General features: G+C 37.2%; 1 protein-coding gene across 1 annotated transcript in view; it reads left to right on the top strand.

Annotated features, from left to right (window-relative positions):
* Positions 1 to 23,088, top strand: part of LOC146001503 (ribosome biogenesis protein BOP1 homolog) — a 49,264-nt gene that overhangs the window by 12,462 nt on the left and 13,714 nt on the right. Inside the window, exons 4-8 of the mRNA XM_083138891.1 lie at positions 4,684 to 4,801; positions 7,617 to 7,937; positions 10,228 to 10,389; positions 18,007 to 18,181; positions 19,437 to 19,649. Coding sequence (XP_082995017.1) covers positions 4,684 to 4,801; positions 7,617 to 7,937; positions 10,228 to 10,389; positions 18,007 to 18,181; positions 19,437 to 19,649 — 989 coding nt within the window. The remainder of the gene's footprint in view (positions 1 to 4,683; positions 4,802 to 7,616; positions 7,938 to 10,227; positions 10,390 to 18,006; positions 18,182 to 19,436; positions 19,650 to 23,088) is intronic.

Genomic DNA, 23,088 nt, shown 5'->3' with positions numbered 1-23,088 from the left:
GCCCTAAAAATACCCCAGGGTTTGCGGAGGAATCTGTTTCATCGTGGCCGGCCACGCAGGGCCAACGCAAAAGCTCCTCAGAACTTGATGCAGTCTATGATTTTTGACAAGACGTGGCGATTTTTTTCAACTTGCTCATTATGCGATTCTAGATAAGTGTGGCTTAACTGCGGTGCTATGTTGACAATTCCGAGAGAGACAAAATTTAACTCATTATTCATGTGCTTTTTGCTTTCACTATGCTTTCTCATATATTCACATAAATGTCCTAGATCTTTTACCCCTCCTTTAGACCACGAATCATTACTTCCAAAAAGTATGCAAGGAAAACAGAATAATGCATTTCGAATTTGACACCCACAAAGCCATGGTTCACTATCGTACAGTTTTCTATTAAATCACCTTTTATACGTAGCGTTCTTACCTCCCTTTGCATTCTGCGATAGATCCAAATCTGGCAACGACCGTCCTAGTGCTTTTATTTCCAACTTTTCTTCAAGTGTTCTTGAAGAGAAAGGCCGCTGCAACTAAGAATCCACCGAATTCATCGTACACTAACATACAATCACTTTCACTTATACCAACAACAAAAAGCTAATCCTTCACAACAATGACCACCACTTCACGCGCCACGCGATTTTAACACAATGAAGCCGCGTGGAAAATTTTCGGGACTGAAAGCTGGGGAAAAATGACGGTACTCTGCAAAGAGAATGGGATTCTCTTTGGGTACTCTGTAAGTTTGTTTCTTGACTATTGAAGAGCTACATAAACACAAGGAAATGTATTTCTAGCATTTAAAAACAGGTAATTTACATAAAATATAAAATTAAAATTTCCTAAACATAAATTACAAAGCAGAATCCACTTTCGGAAGCAAAAAATGCACGGACTATAGTTTCAGAGTTGTAATCTTTACAACTTACCACGGAAATAGATAAAAGGCTAAGGGGTAGTGTCAATTTGCGTTCCAACTTTTTGCAGCTGCTGATGTTGTATACAACATGTTACAAACATTACGTAAGTCTACACTGATAACGTACAGAACGTTTGAAAATGACATTAAAAAACGTTGTTCTGACAGAGACAATAGGTTGTCGTAGACTTTCTTCTTATCCTGAGATGGCACACTTACCATGTTGAGTCTTCCTGTAGCACGCTAGCAGACAATTTTTCTCGAACCGAGACCCTATCCCCTGTACAAATTGAGGAGTGGGGGTGTACAGTATTCATGCGTGGAGGGATGTAAAAGGGGCGAAAACGTGCTGTTGAGATTTTAGCACGGTAAGCTATTCCTTATAGCCCCAACAGCGTGAGGGAAATACGTGGTGCTGCTGGTAAATGTTGAGGCTCTTAACATGAGAAGTTTCATTTCACTTTGCGGCCTCATTAAACTTCTTGCATCTGTGAGATTTGCTTTTTTCTTCTTTTCATTTTAACAAATTTAGCAACGTGCTATGGCACGGTAGCACGTATTAAGCAGCCGCCACTGATTCCTGGTTGGCTCATTTATGCAGAATACTAATTTTATCTTTCGTAGAATCAGCAGAAAAATATGAAACGTCGATGGGAATATTCTTCTGTTTAACTTTTCTCCGCTTCTGTTTGACCCCTATTTGTGCACAGTAAGGAGAATGCACACATACACACACAAACAAATATATGTATAAACACCTGTACATTTCCATAATACCTACAATAAAACAATAGGTACTTTTCTTTTTAGTGTTACGTAATCCAGTCAAAATATTGTTTTTATGAACTATTGAACCCAACATCAACAAAGCTTTCCCAAGAGTGCTAGATTTTTAGATTTTTTTATTCACATTAGTTTGTTATGCAGTCTACGGAGGTAATTGAAATTGGATTTTTTTTAAAAAATATATTTTTTTAATTTTTTTTTTTTTTTTTGTAAAATTCGAATTTTCTTCTTATAGATTTGCTTTTATGGAATCTTTTTGTGTAGCACTGCACACTTGAAACCCCCATGTCCTGGTTGCCTTCAGTTGGAAGAGGCTTCAGTTTGCAAATCATTAAATTCAAACTCCGGGGTTCCGGGTTCAAATCCCATCCTGGGCATGGGTGTTTGTGAGTCCCTTCATCCATTTCATTGCAACATCACTCATCCTCATCTTTGCGATCAGCCAAAAGTGGCAGAAAGCTAAGATGTTTGTAATTTTATATAATATTCATTTGTGAAGGAATATTCAGGGTTGCTACGCGACTGGAAAACCTGGAAAACAGGGAAAAATCAGGGAATTTGGTTGGTCAGGGAAAAGTCATGGAATAGTCAGGGAATTTTGCATATTTTCTGGAATTTACGCGCATTTTGGAGTTGCAGGAGAACCAGTTACAAAATGAACGAACGGTTCATTTCCACTTCCGAATTCGGTTCTTGTGATTCCAGTCCCCTCAAAAGATTCAGTTCAGAAACTTGTTCCTCTCGTCATTATGACTTCTAGTCTGTTACGTACAAAATTATGGTTCCTTCGCATTTCGATTCTATATTTATTCACTCTCTGATGTAGGTTCTTGGATCCGTTCATTTTGCGACTTGTTCTTGTGAACCTGTTGAAGACCGGAATTTGGAGAGGCGTGAGATTTTTCCTTAGAGAACAAGATACTCAAGACGAAACCTACGCACCAGCCATCCTCAGAATTTCTTGCAGAAAAAATGTTGCTTTAGCTTTGTGCGTGGTGAGGAAATTTTCTTTCTTGAAGAACACACCCGTTCGGAACCCGTTCTCTTTTGATACGTGAAGCGGAGCAGGTTGGTGTTCGGACAGTTCATTGGTTTTGGATCTGCAATAAAGCTTGAAGAGCAGAATTTCACGTAACTGGCTGTGGTAGACGTCACACTGGACGAGTGTGGATGCCGAGTAAAAACAAAGTGACTCACTACTTCGTTCCCCCCGTGAACCCGTTCCGTGAATTTGAGTCCTTTGTTTGCGACCCGTTCAGAAGCAACCTGATCAACTAGTTCATTTGCTCGTTGTTGTAGTTTTTACATTGCAGAGATGTGTCACACCCGAGAAATTAGTGTTTTTATACAGTATCAGTGACGTCATTATTAGAATATGCACGTGTTTTGTGCATGTAGAACGAATTTATTTTTTAAAAACTGGTGCGAAATAGAGGAATTAAACGTACACTGGTCACACATCGTTGTTAGGTTATTAATGTTGGTTTCATGCTGATAGTAATTTTACATATTGTTTGCGTGTAGAATGAAATTATGCCGAAAAGTGGTGAAAATGAGCCCAAGTTCCTTTTGTTTTATTACGATTTCATCATGCTACAAATGCAACTTTTACATGGTTCGATTTCGATTTATGTCTGTTAACACATACTGCAGAGTTTTAGCGATTACTTAAGATTTTGTGAATATATGCTTTTGTGGTAAGGTTAGGAATGTCAGGTTTGGTTGTCTTAGAATTAAAATAAAGACCCTGAATGCACTCTACTAAGGTTCCGATTTATTTCTACATTCATTCCCACTAGTTTACGATACTTACTGTCGCTTGTCAACTGGAGAATACCTTGTCCGTGGGAAGCGTGTATGATTGAGTAAGGTCATTTTGAAGTTTTTTTTTCAACATAAATAACTTTTTTCGAATCCAAATAGTGCTCATTATTTTAAGGAAGGTTCAAATTTCGTGTCACAATGATTGACAAAATTCTATGATAATTAGTCTTCCTGCTAGGAAAATTTGAAAAAAAAAAAATCATAAAACATTCGGAACTGTTACCTTTTAAAAGACAGATTTCGATATTTTCCGTAATATAAAATTGGTTCCAGCATGTGGAAAACACAAATAATGGAGATATTTGATTCCAAACTATGGCCCGCGTATATATTTTTTTTAGGTGTATGGTTGGTCACCGGCCCCATTCAAGTTCTTTCTGAATTTCCGTAATATGTACTATTTTCAATAAATTAAAAAAATATAATCATTAAATTTATTGCATATTTTCTAAAGGTACATGACCTAATTTTCTGTTGTTTCCCATTTGTATTGATATAGGCTAATTGAGGTTGTATACATGTTACACTGTAAAGCTTTGATATATGCCACATTTTTTTATTGATTTTTTTACACCACCTTAATTGTAATGACTTAGTGAAAATGGGGAAGTACAATAGTTATTTATTTTTTCATTGAATAGCATTATATTAATCACTTGGTAAATTTTCAGCTAATAACTGTGTATATTCATATTCATAATAATTAACATGCCTGCATATGTAATTGAAAAACATGAGGTTCATAAGCAAAAATCATAACAACACACATGTCTGGAAAAAATTTATTTCTGGTCTGGAAAACCTGGAAAAGTCAGGGAATTTCATATTCAAAAAATCGTAGCTACCCTGAATATTGCTTTTCGTAATGCTCATATCTATGCTATGTTAACACTGTTAAGCCTTGTAACAGTGTTGTTAACATGCTGACGAAGGCAAAATTTATTGAATAAAAAATATTACACTAAAAACGTAACGTTTCCACCCTCTAACAGGGTCTTATTCAGACGAAGATTCACAATAAATTCAGAAGAACGTTACATTTTAGTGTAATATTTTATATACAATAAATTTTGCCTTGCTCAGCATTTTAATGTTTTATTAAGTATGCTATGTCAATATATTGGTAAAATTTATGCACCGATGTTCTTTTTCTACAGGAGAATGGTGAAAGATCACAAAACAGGGCAGGATGTTGTATTGAGTGACGCTGATGTCGAACTGATTCAAAGGCTACAGAATGCAAAAATACCAGATCCAAATTTCAATGACACTGAGGTAAGTTTTTTAATTGCACACATTGCATATTAATTTTCCTTGTTAATACAATGGCATTTGGCCTAAATGTTACCAATTAACTGCTTTTTCCTTCAGCCATGGGCTGTTGCGAGATGTCAACAATTGCAACAACATATCATATGTTGTTTTTAGTGCTTAACGGGAAAGTATTTGCAATTGTAATTGGAAAATACTCCTCACTTTTTTGGCAATTTTTCCTCATCTACGCCTGTTAAGCCTATGCAGTATACCATGCTCTTTATTTAGATTCCATTGCCCATGTACAGTTACGGACACTGCCGGCTTGTAATGAATATATTGACTTTCAATAGAATCGTTACAAGCCGGCAGTGTCAGTGACTGTACATTATACAGTATACAGTGTGCGTATGTGTACATGTTAATTGTGTTTTTAATATGTTGATACACATCACTAGAGGCATGCATATTTCGTTTTTGACGAAAACACGAAATGTGAAATAACACATGGTAATGTTAATTTTTCATGTTTCTGAAAGGTGTGAGGTGCATTTTCCTACCCTGTCTTGTTGCGAAATGAACTGCTAAATACGAAATAGACTCTTAAACACGAAATTTACAGTTTATATACCGACGCGACACTTTCTGAAGTCAGAATTATCCTGCGAGTTATGCAAATCACGGAAAATTGATTAATTCTGCTGCAAATATTTGAGAAGCAAAAATCGACTCCTTTATACAGGAATAAACTTAATATTCTGCTAACAATTTAATGTGCTATTAGAAGGGATATGTTTATTTTGCGTAATAGTGCAGTTTTTAAATCAAATTTGAGATTATATTCACATTTTTTAAAATCAAAATGTCATTTTATATACTGCTTTTTCACCACTATAACAGCGAAATTTCATTTTATTTACCGCTTTTGAACCCGAAATTGACTGTTTTTGTACCAAAATATCGCTTTTTTATTTACCAAAAATATGTGCCTCTACACATCACTTAGTAAAGCTACCGTGATATACAGTGCCTATGCATACTCTGTCTCAGGGATCTGTGGAGGAAGACCACGCATAATGGTAGAGAAGGGAAGGAAGCAATTGGGCAGAGCTAAGCAGTGCATGCTGCTGCAAATGGCTGGTAACGGCAGCCATGTTTTCCCCTCCATGCACTCACTTCCCCTCTCACATGTTTGCCGATGGAGCCCTCTCGAGTTGTACATGCCCAGAGAACGTGTTTTTTGTTTGCATACTCCAGAGATTCCTGGAACAAACTGTAGTTGTTAATGATATTTTTAATATGATAATACACATCACTGAATAAACTTACCAGGGACGGATTAATCGGTACTCTATCGGTATCGGCTGATATAGCCATATGGGTGTATCGGTGAAATTACCAAGTATTTTACCAATCCGATATATCTATAAATATTAGGGCTGAGCCGATACTTTTCTAGCATGTTGGCCTTTCACGGGTCCACAAAAATGCCATGTGACATTTTCATGGAGTGTAATTATCCTGGAAATTATGCAAAATTCAAACTTTTGTTTTATTTAGCATAAATTTTGCACAAAAAACTGTAACTTTTTATTACATAACATCTATTATAACATTCTGATATAATTCTTGCATATTCTAAAGCAAATTTCTTACTAAATTGATGCACATAATTAGACAAGAATATTTACACACCGAATATTGATCAATTGGAGCTTTTTTCAGGATGCCCCTCGTATATGAACTTTCAGGAGCTTTTATTATTAGAGAGTTCCGTTTTAATGTGTGGTTAAGCTAAATCAGTTATCTATGCAATGCAATTCTATAAATTCCTTGCGTTAAATTTCAAATACTTACATACCCTTTCCGTCAGCAATAATGGTAGTTTCAGAGTACTTCACTTGGATATACTGTACTGAAGCAGAAATCCCATTGATAATGTAAGGAAATATGACACTTTCTTTTGTACAGTTCAATTGATTCACTTATATGCAAGAGTTCAGTTATTTGCTTTACAGAGAAGAAGAGAAGTAACTTTATGCATTGAAAAATGAGTCCGCACTCATGGTTCTTGCAAGCAGAGGGTTCCAAACATCAGTGGAAATATCAACATATAATACCGAGAATGTATAAGGAAGCTGATAAATTACAAATTGTATTTCTTAATCATTCACTCTTATCTCATTTAGTCGTAAGTTTAAAAATAATCAATTATTTTATTTTAAACTTACTGCGTATGACAAAATTCCATAATCCTTGCTTAGCTTGTGAATTGTAATTTCCAAATTCACTATTTTGCAGTTTGAATTCAAATCATAGAGAATAGAGAAATTAAGTCAATTTAATAGAAGATAATATTGGTACTTAGCAAAAACATACGTGGATCTGTATGAGTTTATTATTTCCATTTGCAAAAATAATCGATTTAGTTTAGTTTGTAATTGTCAGGGAAAAATGTAAATGTTGTCCTGGAAAACCTGGAAAAGTCAGGGAATTTAATTTCTGCTTGTTTGTAGCCACCCTGTATTGGTACCATGAAGATTAAATGCATAATACAGTTTGGAATTGGAGTTTTACTGAATGTTAGTACCATGAACTTGAGTTGTACTTTTGAACCTCTCCAATAGAAAAGTGGTTAATGCTTTTCTTTTGTAATCAAGAAGTCCCAAGTGTTATTTCCGATGAAGCCACCATGTACAGTGGTTTGGATCCCACTTAAAATTATAGATCCAGTTCTGATTATCGTATCTAAGTATAATGTAGACCTAAAGTTATCTTTGCTTACATTTTGTAATACTATTGATACTTACGTCACACTTTAATAATCTCTTTGCAGCCATTCGTGGAATGGTTTAGCTCTAAAGTAATGCAGACACCAATAAGAGCCACTCCACCACACAAACGCTCGTTTATTCCAAGCAAGGATCTTAAGCAGAAGGTGGCCAAGATGGTTCATGCCATGAAAATGGGATGGGTCAAACCTTACAAGAAGAAGAATAAAGATGAAGAACCAAAATTCTACATGATGTGGCAGTCTGATGACCAAGCCGAAGAGATGAGGAGGATTAGAAACCATGTTCCAGCCCCAAAACGACTCTTGCCAGGTCATGCAGAATCTTACAATCCTCCAGCTGAATATTTGTTTTCTGAAAAGGAGGTGAGTTGGATTATTGTTACTTCTCTGATTTTGTGTGTGTTGGATAGGGTTGTCCAAAAAATTTCGAATTTATGGTATGTTTACAGCATTCAATAATTATTAAGGAAATTGTATTCTTTGCACTCTGAATTGAATTTTTTATTACAAAAATGATTTTTTTATTGCCAAATACAATTTATTACATAAATAACTAGATAAATTTAAATATTCAGTGTTCATTTCACAATCGGCATCTTTAAAATCTGAAGACAATCTTATTAAGTAAGGTGGTAATTATAGCATATTGTAGGTTAGTCGCGTGTTACTCACAAATCCAAAATATAAAAAAGGAAAGTTAAAAATTGTACTTACGAATGTGAGTATATTGTTCCTCCTGTAGAACGACGTTTCAGAGTTTGACTATCTCTTTCTTCAGGTTCATAAAAAAAACTAGGTACTTGACATAGTACTGCGTCAAAAATGTAATATGAGGATTGTGGTTAAGGGTTGGTTTGGATACATTTAAAATATTATGTTTTTGCTATTAGAAGTACGTAAAAAGCATGTCGTTCCCTAAGAAAACTTGTACAATAGACCTATTCAGAGGTAAAAAGTTAAAAAAAATTAAAATCTAGAAAACCTGCTTGAAAAACAAAGCAACTTGCAGGTTCGGCCATTCCTACCCAACTGTGCATCCTAATCCACATGAAGGTCAATTCTCTACGAGTGTTTCCCCTCCCCTTAAGTACCTAGTTTTTTTTATGAACGTGAAGAAAGAGGAACAATATACTTACATTCGTAAGTACAATTTTTAACTTTCCTTTTTTATAAGGTGGTAATTTTTTTAAATGCTCTGATACATGCTTCTTGCGGTCCCCTGTGACCTGAAGTAAGATCTGAATTTTACTTTTCTGTCTGAACTGCTCACTTGTTATAATTGTACAAAAAATGAACACACACATTTTGAAACAATGAACTGGTGAAGTTCATTAAAAGTATTTTTCATCTCAGTGTACAGAAACCTCTACCTTTCTTCTTCACAATCAGTCCCCTACGTTTGTTCTCCCTGAAACCTCGACTCAAAACTGCTTACAATGTCAATAACTCTGTTACAGGGTTTTTTTTACCCAATGTTCTTTTGTTTTGTACGCTTGTTTCATCTTGTTTGTAGGCTGAATAAATTTATTTGAACATGAAGATTTTTTTTTTTTGCTAAAAAGTGGGGTGCAACAACTATTGTGTATTTTTCTAAATTGTGCCAGTATTACCATACTTAAAAATCATTTATTACTAAAACTGTCTTTGGTGCAAGATATCGATGCACAGACTATTTGTGAATATACAAGTATGTTAAAATTATATATAGTCCAAATTGATGGACATCATTTCTTCGTAACAGTTTAGTGAATATTTCTCCAGTCTGAAAAAAGTGAACACATTAGTTGTTATTGAATTGAATTGTGCATTATGGTTGAAGCATTACACTTGAGAAAATTTACTATGGTGTTGCAAGTATGGGCTTAAAAAATTTAATCTTCTGTGTCGAAAAGATTCTGCACCACTATCATTGGTTTCATTATCTGATGCACCGATGCGACAATTGCGCGTTGAAAGGTTAAAGACCAATTTTTGGACTGAAAAAACAGGGTACGACAATTATGTTGTGAATTACAGTACATGTTTCAATGTAGGACCAGCACGAAAATCTGAAATATATACAAATGAAAGGGGGACAGTGTAGGTATTGTGAAATGTATGAACAAGACAGATTATGTAACCAGGTGTAGGATGATAGCTTAAAGATAGCATCGTGCCATATGTGTTTACAAGACTGAAAGCATAGAAGCATTACAGGAACAAAAGAGACCCATAGTACGGAGAACACAGTGTTCTACAAACTCCCAAAGAATGGCTATTTTGATACACGAACGCTGTTCATGCCATGGCAAGGACTACCACTGCCCTCTGTACAATAACTGTTCATCGCACTTCCATCTAGAAGTGTGTCCACGTACTGCCATGTTCTCCAGGACGTACGATCATATTGTGGCACTACCGTTTAACTTTGAGAGAAAATATAGTTGCCATTACTTATGCCCCAGCCCTCATATTTTGCCAGACACTGTGCCGCAGTGGCCAGCGTAATATTGCATGAAATCATAGGTGCAAGGTTTGAACATTGGTCACGATGCATATATTACTGTGTTCGTCTCATCACCATTTCACTCATCCTCCTCATCACAGTTAACCCAAGGGGTAGAACTGCGATGTGGAATAACCAAAATGAAAATTAATAATTTTTTTCTTACAGATGCATAATTGGTTGGAATCAGGACCAAGTAGGAGAAAGCTGCATTTCGTACCCAGGAAGTACAGCAGTTTACGAGAAGTGCCTGCTTATTCAAAATACATGTTTGAACGTTTCCTTAGGTGCCTTGATCTTTACATGTGCCCCCGTCAAGTCAAAATGAAGGTGTGTATCTTTTGTATTTGTCTTCAGATATTATCGTTGTAATACTCATTACACTTGCTTGTGTGTTGTTTAACCTATCACTGTTGACTTAGCAAGTTTTACATGCATGCATGAACTGACCTAAATAGAGACTTGGAATTTTGGTTTCAGCTTTTCATACACTTTATTTTGTCCCTTAATATATTTTGTGTGCCTACTCTATTGCCGTTTAGTTGTATGAGAAATGCCAAATACAGTGGAACCCCAATTTGATTCCCACATTATACTTTCAATATTGATGGTCCCAACATAGCAAAGTGCTTACTGTAGCATCCTTGGAACCAATAATTTCAAAGTCTTGCTGCTTTTATTATCTAAAGTGTCTGTGGGTGCAGATGTTTGTTTAACTCAGTTCTTCTTGCGTCCACCTGTAGAGAAAATAGCAATGTTAATCGTTGAAGAACGGTAAATGAAGTAAGTGTAAATGCCACATCAGCTGTTGTCAGCTTTGTTCTTTTTATGGAATTAATTTTTGTTACTTCTGTGGTTTCTGATTTCCACACGGCCTGGCAAATGCTTTTTTAATGCCAATTGTTCCCATATATCCATCCATAAATGCACTCACATTAAAACTTGGCGAGTGTAAGAAGTAAGATATGTGAAAATTAATTTCTCAAACATCAAGGCTGCCAGAAAACATTTGTAGATTCACGTATCAGAAAATCAGACAGTTAAATTATAATTTTCACAAAGGAATACATTTTTGGCACAGAATTGAATAAATTTTCCAAATTTCGTAATATTTACTGGCTACTCATGTCAGAGAGATAAGAGTTTCTAATACATGTTCTCTCCTTACTAACCGTTATTGATGCATTGGTATGGTTATTAACTGAAATGTCAGTGGTAATGTTCTCCACACCTCTCAATCCCTAGTAGAGGTTCTTTGCTCACTGATATGGATCCCACTTTAAATTGGTGGTCCAATCTGAACGTAAATTGGAATTATGACAAAACATTGTATGAATTGTATTGTTGATTACTTTTATATTGACATGTCCTTCCCGGAGGTATGAACGGACTGTTGAAGTACACCATCCCGCCTGATAGATACGAATCTTGTTGCTGGAAGTTAATGGAAGTTCATGTGATAATTTTTGTGCGGCTGTTACTTTGACTTTTAGTGCGTTTCGTTATGATGTAAAATGTTGTTCTTAATTGCATAATCAAGATAAATAGATTCTGAATCTATATGTTAACACGTAAGTCCTGAGTTTTGTTCATTTACTGCAAATCTTAATGTTTTCCCGTGCCCTGGGAGGTATCACGTGTATACCAATATACAGTCTCATGTTGCTCATTCTCAATTTGTATTGAGATAAATATATTCTTATGACTATTAATAATATCCTGTGGTTCACTCTGGCACGACCGTGTCAATAATTTGGCGCACAGAACGTGGGCCACGAACACATTGTGCATTAGTTACGTTAATCTTTGGTAACGTGTTTTAGATTTGCAGTTGACTCAGAACTTTTGATGCGCAACAATGGAAAAGAAAATATTAAGAAGTGGAAGCAAAGCTTCATGTGTTGATGAAATCACAGTTCATGTGTTTTGCTGTGAGACTACATCAAGGCTTGATGATACGTTTGTTTGCACTGAGTGTCACAATAATTTTCATTTGAGTTGTGCAAAGCTAAAGTCACCAAAGGAAAGTTATTCTCCTTGTGAATTAACATGTCTCGCATGCAAAGAAAAACTTGCAGTTCCTGTTGTTCCTGTTACTACTGATTTGCTAGCGTCATTGCAGCAAATGCTGGAGGGAAATTCCAGCAATCTGGAAGCTAAAATGGCAGAAAATTCTAGTAATCTCGAACTTAGAATCCAGGAAAGGATTACTGAAAATACTAGTAATCTAGAATTTAGAATCCAGGAAAGAATTACTGAAAATTCTAGTAATCTAGAACTTAGAATCCAGGAAAGGATTACGGAAAATGCTAATAATCTAGAATCTAGAATGCGGGAACATTCTGATAGCTTGGAGGCTAAGTTACATGAGAACTCTAGGAGGTTAGAGGATAAACTTCAGGAAAATATGAATATCTTGGAGCACAGTTTACAACTAAGACTAGAAGAAAGTAGTAGAACTCTTGAGTGCCGGCTAGAAGCAAGGATGGAGGAGAAACTGGCCCATAGTTGTTCACAACTCGCTGCGTCCAATTCAGAGATGGGACGGAGGATTGAACAACAGACTCTGCAAATGTCTGAGGGACAGCAGAAATTGAAGGAAAGCCTTGAAATTGAGATGATGAGCTTACGTCAAGCACGTCAGTCAAATTCTCAGCAGCTGGAATCTAAACTCCATGAAACAGTTGTTCTGTTGAGGGAAGAAACTGAGCAGACCAAGGAGGACTTCCGAAAGGAAATCAGTGAAACGCAGAGCGGTTTCAGAGAAGAAATGTCCAGAGAGTTGGACAACCGGGTGACCAATATGGCATATCAGCTGAGAGAAAACCTGAATTTGCGAGTTGAAGAGACTTTGGCGGAAAAACTTAAAGGCACAGAGGGTCCTAGAGAGAATGCTGAAGAGTGGAAAAATGATATTGAATCCAAACAAGGGAAGCTTTCTTCAAACATGCGTAGTCTTTGTGACGAAGTGGCTCAAATTTCAACCACTTTAAGCAAGTTGCCACTCTCCGGTGAACCAGATTTACCGCGGGTGGACCAGCTGGGCACGCCTTTTCGAAGGTTACTGTCTCCTAGTCGTTCTGAGGTCTCTTCGGGGCAACGAAACCGTACACATGTAAAAAAGAAAGATGCCACAGAGAGATCGTTTCCAGTTCTTCAGGCAGCGAGTCTACTTTATCGGAAAAGAGAAAAGAAAGAAAATCTCGAACCAATGCTACGCATGGTGGGATGACTCCCCGGATGGCTGACCTGAATTCCATGCGGAAATTCGACGGAAATATTATAGCCACTTCGGCTGAGATTTATCTCAAAGAATTAGATACCAACCTTGAGATCCTTCAGATCCCGCATAGATACAGGCTGGAGATTATTCCTTGTTTGCTAACAGGCATGGCTTATCATTGGTTCTACTCTCATAAGAATGATTTCCACACATATTCCGTAGGGCGTTTAAGAGGCGTTTTGCGTCCTCAGAGGCAAAAGAAAGGGAGTTGGCATCTGTTAGGGCCAAACGGTACAACAAAAACAATGACAATAGTTTGGAAGAATATGTTTGGTCTGTATACTCTGCTTACTGAAACCTGAGTAGCCACTACACAGAGCAGGAGGTGGTAAACCTCATAATTGGCCAATTGCCTTATAGAGTGAAGCAATTGTGTATGGCCCACGCTCCCGTAACTGTTGATTTGCTTGCAGATTTTGTTAAGAGATACGAGCAAGCGGAAGAGCAGGATGCTTGGCGAACTGCGTGGAGGAAGGAGAATCCTACTCACCAGAACAACCGAGATATTCCAGGCAACTCGGTAAACAGAAACCTGAGGGTTCGTATAGTCCAGCGGCAGAATAATTACCGTGAAAATCGCTCTGCAGGTTCATATAGAAACGGCAATCGTTATCGTCAACAAAGCCAAAATAGGCAAAGACGTGAGTATGCTGCTGCCAGATACGAACCTTGTGAGAGACCACGAACTGAGAACCGTTTATCTTCACCGGAGCACAGTGAACCTTTGAGGGAAGGTCGTAGCTCTCCACGATTGCAAGCGGCGAGCAGTGGCCTGCAAACAGATGCTGCAGTGTTGTACCCTAGTAACGAGCAGCAACAGAGCATCGAGCTGACCAGAAATTTTTGCTGGGAGAATGGAGCAAATCTCGACCAGGTGCGGGATTTTACCCCACGCCTGGCATAGAAACGTCCCCTTCTGATGTCGGCCGGTCTCGGATGGAACTGGGGCCTGCAGAAAATAATTCCCAGTCTGTAAGTAATGATCTGAAGCTGGTGTTTGTTATTAATTATGAAGAGAGTGAGTTTCTTTACAATTTGTGTCAGGCTAGTCAGTCTAAAAACTTTGGAAGAGCGCCTGAGTTCAAGGCACGTGTAGCAAATGTTGATATCACTTGTATAGTGGACACTGCAGCTGAAATATCTGTTCTGAGTCTCGAGATTTGGAAGGAAATAAAGCAAAATTTGCCAGGGGCCATGTTACAAGCTACTCCAGAGGTGCGACTTATTGATTTCGCTGGAAAAAGTCGAACTCGAGTTGTGGGAAAGCGCAGAATCGTGCTGGAAATTGCTGAGAGCACCATACCTTTAGAAATTTTTGTTGTGAAGGATTTGCCTTCAGACTTATTATTGGGTTATTCGTTCCTGCAGAAATATGAAGCAGAGATCAATCTCAAGCATAAAAAGTTGTATCTAATGGTGGATGGAGAGCCAATTGAGCAAAAGCTAGATGATGATGATTCCATTGATAAGCAGATGAGCGTCCGGAGGATTGAAGCTAGCTACGATAAATGGGCTACACCGCTAGAGGATATAAGCGAGAAGATTGACTCCAGTGAATTATTGGCTAAGGAACAAAGAGCCGAATTGTTCGAGATATTTATTGCACATAGTAAGGTGTTTTCAGAGAGACCTGGCACTGCCAAGAACTTAGTCTGTGATATTCATTTGTCCAGTACCGTTCCAGTGAGTCAAAAACTGTACCCGATTCCAGTGGCAAAACGGGCAAAACTAGAGGCTGAGCTGCAAAAATGGAAAGATTGGGAAATAATTGTGCCTTGTAACTCTCCGTACTTGAACCCGCTCATTGTTGTGGACAAACCGGATGGGTCTGTACGTCCGTGTGTAGATTTTCGGTTGTTGAACAAGTTTGTTATTGTTCTGTTGAACCAATAGACGAAGCACTCCTGAAATTTAAAGGTGCCAAGTACTTCACTAGTTTTGATTTGGTATCCGGGTATCTGCAGATTCCTGTAAAGCAAAAATGCCTTTCGGAATAGCTAACGCAGTTTCAGTTTTTGTTTCGGCTATGCATTCTATATTTGGGCCCGAAACTGATTCATTTCTGACCCAGTATATCGACGATTTATTACTGTTCGATTGTGATTTGCACGAACATTTCCGGCACATTAATTATGTTTTGACCAGACTAGAAGAAGTTGGAATGACGGTGAAGTTGAAGAAATGTAACTTAGTTAAGTCGGAAATATTATATTTAGGCCATATTGTTTCTGGGGATTCCATCCGAACTGATCCTAAGAGGAACGACGCCATTTTAAATTTTCCTAGGCCTAGAAATAGAAAAGACGTTAGGAAATTTTTGGGACTTGCCGGTTGGAGGAGAAAGTACATTGAAAATTTTGCGGTGAAAGTGCAACCACTTACTTATCTTTTGTCCAAAAATGTGAAATTTCGATGGACAGAAGTAGAAAATGAAGCTTTCGAATTGATGAAACTTGATTTGGTTAGTGCACCTGCGCTATCGCAACCAGATTTTACTAAAGAATTTTGTCTACAGTCAGATGCATGTGGAAAAGGGCTCGGTTGCGTTTTGTTCCAGACAGACGGACATGATATTTTCGTTATCCAATATGCTAGCCGAAAGTTACGTAACAATGAACTTCATTTTTCTGTTCATGAACTTGAGTGCCTTGCTATATTATTTGGAATAGAACGCTTTGCAGTCTATCTTAAGGGTCGAAAATTTAAAATTTATACTGATCATAAAGGACTACAGTGGCTGCAAAATAGTAAAAATTGGAATAGTTGGTCTTTGAAAATCCAATCATATCTGTTCAAAATTGTGTATGTTAGTGGAAAGGAAAATATTATTCCTGATACTGAGAGGAAGCCGGAGTCTGATTGTCTGCATTACCACATAAATTTTCTCTGGGAAGAAGATGAAGATGAAGAATTGAGTGATTGGAAAGAAGCCCAGGCTAAAGATTCTTTTTGCAGTGAAATGATTGCTAAACTTCAGCAGCCTACTGAAAATGAAGATGCAGGCATGACCAGGTTACGGAAGTCCTTTAAACTTCATCATGGATTGCTGTTTAGAAGTTACAGTGGGGAGGCTCCACAGTACAAGTTGTGTGTTCCGAATTCCAGACGTTCCGAGCTGCTGAAAAAAATTCATGATGACCGCGGTCATTTTGGTGTGGGAAAGTGTTATAGGCAATTGCAATCCCGATATTATTGGAAAAAAATGAAACCTGATATTTCTAACTATATCCGCGATTGCCTGATTTGTGCAAAAGTGAAGCCTGACAAGTTAGGTATCATGAAGGAAAAGCTGCACATTAGTGGAAAGGAACCTCATGAGATGCTTTTCATTGACCTTATTGGAAAATTACCGCCTTCTTCAGGGTACTATTATATTCTCAGCCTTATAGATGTTTTCTCCAGGTTCGTCACAGTTTATCCTGTGCGGAAGGCCAGTACCGCTGAGATAATTCGCTTAATGAAGGAGAGATATTTCGCCCATTATCCAGCTGTTAAACTAATTTTGTCGGATAGAGGATCCCAGTTCACTTCCCGGTCATGGCAGAGTTTCATCGAATCCATGGGAATGAAACATGTATGTACGATGCCCTACCACCCTCAAGGAAACTTAGTAGAGATAGCAAACCAAGAGATAACTCGTTTACTTAGGGTTTATTGCCAGCACGATCACCAGATTTTGTCCAAGCATCTTTATGAAGTTGCCTGGTTAATTAACAATTCTCTTTGTGAAGTTACAGGATATTCACCCATTGAATTGTTTTTCCACCATTCAGTTCCACCACAAGTGCTAAGAGATTTTCCATGGCCTGTGTCAGAAGACGGTGAGAAAGACTGGCAGAGTAAGGTTGTTCAAGTGCAGTTAAGGGAACGATACGCTGTGCAGAGGCGGAAACTGAAGCAGAAGTGCCATGTTTTGCAGTTGAAGGAGGATGACCTGGTGCTGCTAAGAAGTCATCGTCCAAGTTCAGCTGTTAACCGAACCATTTCCAAGTTGTTTTATTTGTGGACAGGACCGTTCATAGCTACCCAAGTGAATTTCGACAATCTGAAGATTTTTAATTGTTCTCTAGACATGAGGAAAATACTTTTAGAAGGTTGAATCCAAAATCTCCTAGACTGTGAGTGCTTCCACGAGTCGTCGTCGATTTTGTTTCTCAATGGAGGGGGCGATTGACATGTCCTTCCCGGACGTATGAACGGACTGTTGAAGTACACCATCCCGCCTGATAGATATGAATCTTGTTGCTGGAAGTTAATGGAAGTTCATGTGATAATTTTTGTGCGGCTGTTACTATGACTTTTAGTGCGTTTCGTTATGATGTAAAATGTTGTTCTTAATTGCATAATCAAGATAAATAGATTCTGAATCTATATGTTAACACGTAAGTCCTGAGTTTTGTTCATTTACTGCAAATCTTAATGTTTTCCCGTGCCCTGGGAGGTATCACGTGTATACCAATATACAGTCTCATGTTGCTCGTTCTCAATTTGTATTGAGATAAATATATTCTTATGACTATTAATAATATCCTGTGGTTCACTCTGGCATGACCGTGTCAATATACGTCGACTGTAGTCTGTTACAAGTGATACATTTGTTTCGATTTTATCGATATGCCAGTTGCAATAATTTTAAATGCAACAAAAGATTTTGTCATTTACAGTTGACGATTCAGCCTGAAGATCTTCTGCCTCAGTTGCCTGATCCAAAGGACTTGCAGCCCTTCCCAACTACACTATCGTTGACGTACAAAGGCCATGAAGATATGGTACGATGCATTACTATTGATCCCAAGGGACAATACTTGGCATCTGGTTCTGATGATAAGACTGTCAAAAGTGAGTATTCATGAATAGGCATAATAAGTAGTTTATATCTAATACAGATCCTTTTAAGCTTTTCAAACTTGCCACAATGTACAAAAAATATTGTAGTTCGAGAACTTTTTTGTTTTGAATGACTGGACTTTTAGCGGATGAAAGTTAAATGATGATGATGAAGAAAATCGAATTTTTGAAAAAAATGGTATTCGATGCACCCCTGTGGCCACCACAATAGACCAAAGTGAATGAATAATATGTCTAAAACCATGCAATACTTCTTGGGGAAGATAAGAGCAACAATGTTGCCAGCTAATGGAGAAAAAAATCTGGAATTTTTCTTCTAGCATCAACCTTATAGGTCCTAGATGGACCAAATTTGGTGGGATGGACGACAGATCATTCTTTGACGATATCTGATGCATGTCTTCCGTGAAAACAAAAAAACAAAATTATGCAACATTTTGAAAATTTGTAATTTTCAGGAAATTTAAAAAGTTGGGCCTTTGCCCTAGACCTCTAATTTTGTACCTTGTTAAAATGTTCTCTTGTTATTACTACATGTAAATGTGAAATATATCAGAAGGAAGTGGAGGTTTAGGAATTATAAACCATTTTATAGGAACTATCCCATACTCAGATGCAAACTTCACTTGTTAATAATAAAAACAATGGATATGTTGTTTTCTAAATTGTGTATGTCATACCTTCATATGTATACTAATGAACCACAAGGACAGAAGAGAAATATCATGTATAGTTTCCAAATTTAAAAAAAAATGAAATTTCTTCTTCTTTCTTTAAAACTAATTATTGGGAGCTACAATGTATAAATTTTATCTCTGCAGAAAGCCCTGTTTTTAAGAATGAAATCAAAACCAATTTCATCTCTCTAGGACAATTAGTTCTTGAGTTACATGTTTTTTTTACTTTGCAGCAAGTTTGAAAAGTGTCCACTTAAAGAGGTGCCATCTTCAATGGAATATTTCTTCCGCGAGGCTCTGTTGGCTAAAGGTTCAAATTAGGTTCAGTCCTGCTTAACCCATCTGTGCATTAACTGGACACTTTTTAGAGATTGCACTAATAATTTCTGTGACCCTTGCCACCACCCACTGAGGAACTTGATTTGTTGCTGAAATTAACACAACCATTGATAAATAGTTTCATGTATAGAGTTAGTACTTGATTCTGGTATTCTAATTCATTACTACACTCTAATATATGAATTATTTAATTTCATGCAGACATTTTTATTTGTGCATTCTTTTTCCAGTATGGGAGATCCAGACAGCTCGCTGTATTCGTACAATTCCAGCTGGTGACTGTGTGCGGTCTGTTGCCTGGTGTCCCAATCAAGCTCTGTCCCTTCTGTTGGTATCAGCTGGAAAAACTGTCTTTGTGATTAATCCAAAGGTAGGAGATGCCCTTGTTGTGAGCAAGACAGACAACATTCTTAAGGAGCCTCCTCACCAGGGAGATGATATAAGTGAGTATAAAATGACGAGGGGGATGGATTTTAAGGTGCAAAATTATGGCCGGGAAAAGGAAAAAAGTAGGGATGTGCCGAAGCCGATTACAGATGTATGAAAATCGGCCGAAATTGACACATCGGCATCGGAATCGGCAAAAATCCGATATTTAAACCGGTACAGATTATACTAAAGTTTTTACCTTCTAATAAGTTTTATATTCTAGTTTTGTAAGATTTATTGAAAATTTGTTTATGATTCGTCATTATTGTAGAGTTTTTGTAATAAAATTATTGCACTCATTCAGAGGATCAACCTAACTATAAATCTGAAATAAAAGAGTACATTGCTGAACCAGGATCTGCTGTTGTATTGGAAATTCAAAAATGAATATTCAAACCTGAAGCAAGTCCTGAGAAAATACTTGGGCATACCTGCTACATCAGTATTCAGTGATTGAGTGTTCAGTGTTGCTGAACAGATTTGAGATAAGAGAAGAAGTAGGTTACTTCCTGAATTGCTTCCAAATCTCGTGTTTCTGAAGTTGAATCTGGCAGAACAGGAATTCATTTTGCATTTCAAAGAACTGCTTGTGTACTAATTGTAAAATCTCTTGAGAATCCATGTTCTTAAAGGTTCACATAACCACCTTTTGTAGATGCAAATGTACATTCGCATCTCTTGATAATATATATGTATATACATATGATATGCAATAGAAATGTACATAGCAAATTTATTTTTGTCATGCTGAAAATAACATCCCATTTCTGTTTAATAATCTTATGTATCGGAATCGGTTAAATATCGGCATCGGTATCGGTTCCAAAAATTATCGGTGAGTACATCGGCATCGGTAAATTTTCAGCTTCGTCACATCCCTAGAAAAAAGGTTCTGAAAATATTTTGAAAAATGTGCTGATAAAATGCCTTTGTTCAACTGTGGTTCTGCCGAATAGGTGTTGTTGAAGTTTGTGTTTTCTCTCGTGGGTTTTGCTACATTATCTTGGAACTATTGGGGCAGCAATGATTATATTATACCATTTTATAGCTCTTGTTCTGCTCTACAAAATGAGACTATAGGATTTTATGTAACTGCTTAAGAAGAGTGGAAATAATTTATTTTTATGTCCAATTTTTAAACAAAACATGAAAGAAAAGGATGAGAAAAGGTGCTGAAGCATCAAAGAGGGGGTAAAAAGGGAATAAATGTGCTAATCTCATAAAAAGGTACAACGAAAGGCCCGTTCCGAAAGTCGCACGAGTTTAACGCGTTAAACGAGTTATGGTAACTGGCTGTCCCATAAGTGCTTTCATGCAATTTGCGAGTTTCATTATGCTGTCCCAAAAGTGACATTCTGTGCGTTTCGTGCAAGAGCGAGATTCGCCAAATGCACGGGCCAGGAGGCTGGTTTGTTCGGTGAGAATCATCTGCTGCTTTCAGACATCGTGCGTGCTGATGGATTCAAACTGCACTAGTTCAGAAAATGTATTATAATTTTAAGAGACAACGAAATGAAGCAACATGCACTAGATGAGTATGCCTTAACCGTTCTTAGAATGTGATGAAAATGAGTAAGTGTGTCCACAGTAGTTTATTTTTGCCATAAAGACATTCCTTCTGCTGGACGCCATGTGGCAACTTTCTGTAAATAATATGCTGCGCCTGCGCTTTCGCCTAGCGTGTCCCATAAGTCTGTAAAATAACTGGTTTCACCAGATTCACGAGCCCAGTTATTTTCGTTGAATGCGTTAGTTTTGTTAAGACTTTCGGAATGCACCCAAAGTGTGTTCATTTTACTTGATTTCGTATCCTGAAATATATATCTCAAATGATTGGTATAAAAACAGCTATATTTTTGGATAGGTGCTGCACCTTAAAATCCGTTCCCTACAAATAACCTCCAGCCAGCTCAGTAGCTGAATGCATTAAGTGGTTGACTTTTGATTTTGCCATGGAATTTCCCAGAGTCGAATCCAAGCCTGTTCATTTGCGTTTCATCATTTTCAACTAACCATCACTTGTCCTTATCATCGCAATTATCGAAAAGTGGCAGAAAAAGCAATGCTTAATAACAATAGTACAATACAAATGCAATTCATTTCTCCCCCTCTCCCTTTCTTCTCCTTCTATCCCTGATGGCAAGAATGGATTAAAGAAGTTACGAAAGATAATGCTACATTACACCAGGCCATGAAGGTACATACTGGGTGTAGAGGTAGGTGCCCACAAATGCTCAGTGCCATGCTGTTGTTGCCCTTATGCCATACAGACCCAATGAGAGACTTTTGAAGTTTCAAATGGGCCTTGTTGCTAGACATAGCCTTTGCATTGCTTTTTGTTGACCATTATTCTTTGTAATCATACATGTTAGGGTGTGTGAGGGATGACCTTCTGGCAAGGCACTCAATGTCAACCTCCCTTCCACATAGTACACCCCATAACTGCTTTTTGCAGACAAAAGGGTTTTGGCATCTGGACCTATGGCCAGTGTTAATCCTCTGTAGGGTTGCGTGTGCGTGTTGTCCTGTGTTTTGTCCTTACGTGTGCTGAGTGCCTCTTTACAGCCTCAGCTTTTAACCCAGGTAAGAATATTTTAGTCCTCAGACACGTGTTTATTTTAGTTATGGTAAGGGGCTGGGCCCCGTATAATGTGACTGGTGCAAAATAGTCTAAGTGCTGATGCACCCACAATTATTAATTCAATTAATAAGGCTATTTTAGGACGTACTTAATAAGAGTCCAATAATATCTGCAGTTCTGCATAATGCTGCACATCACTTTCACAAAGTCTAAATATCTATGCAATTATGTAAAATTTTCATTAAATTTTCACAAATATTATGTGAAACCTGAATTTTATTATTCAGTGACTTCAATTTTGGTATTATGATTATTTCATATGTAGGTATTGTTCCAATGGAATACTAAAAATTAACATTAAATATTCTGAAGTAATTTTCTTACAATGTTCAAAGTGAGTGGTTCTGCCTCAGACCCGAATTCTGATGTACCATGGTCAGTCTTGTTTCACATGTCCCTATTTTAAATTCAATTTAATATTCCTTGATCTTCGTGCAAGTTAGCCTGGCAAAGACATGTTTCTGAGAAAAAAAAACGATGCTATGAAACGTTGAAACATGTTACAAAATAATATGAAAGTACAAATGAGACAGATTAATTTGTATTGGTTAATGAAGGCATTTTGTAATAGTTTATAGATAAAATTACTGATAATTTTATGTTATAAACAGGGTGTAATTTAATGTAAAGTTCTGCCATTTTTATTAACTTTATGAATATAATCAAAATGCCCCATTTTGTAAGGTAAATGTTTAAATTCACAGTTCATTTTTCACAACAAACTTCCATTGCAGTCCATGTTTACATGCATTATTTAAGGAGACAAATGAACCATTCAGGTTCTTTAAAGAACAATATTATATTGTATGTAG

This window comes from Lepisma saccharinum, chromosome 17 (genome assembly GCF_977018435.1).
Source record: "Lepisma saccharinum chromosome 17, izLepSacc3.1, whole genome shotgun sequence".
Classification (NCBI taxonomy): domain Eukaryota; kingdom Metazoa; phylum Arthropoda; class Insecta; order Zygentoma; family Lepismatidae; genus Lepisma; species Lepisma saccharinum.
The sequence above is the reverse complement of the archived record's forward strand: the minus strand, read 5'-3'. Positions and strand labels throughout refer to the sequence as shown.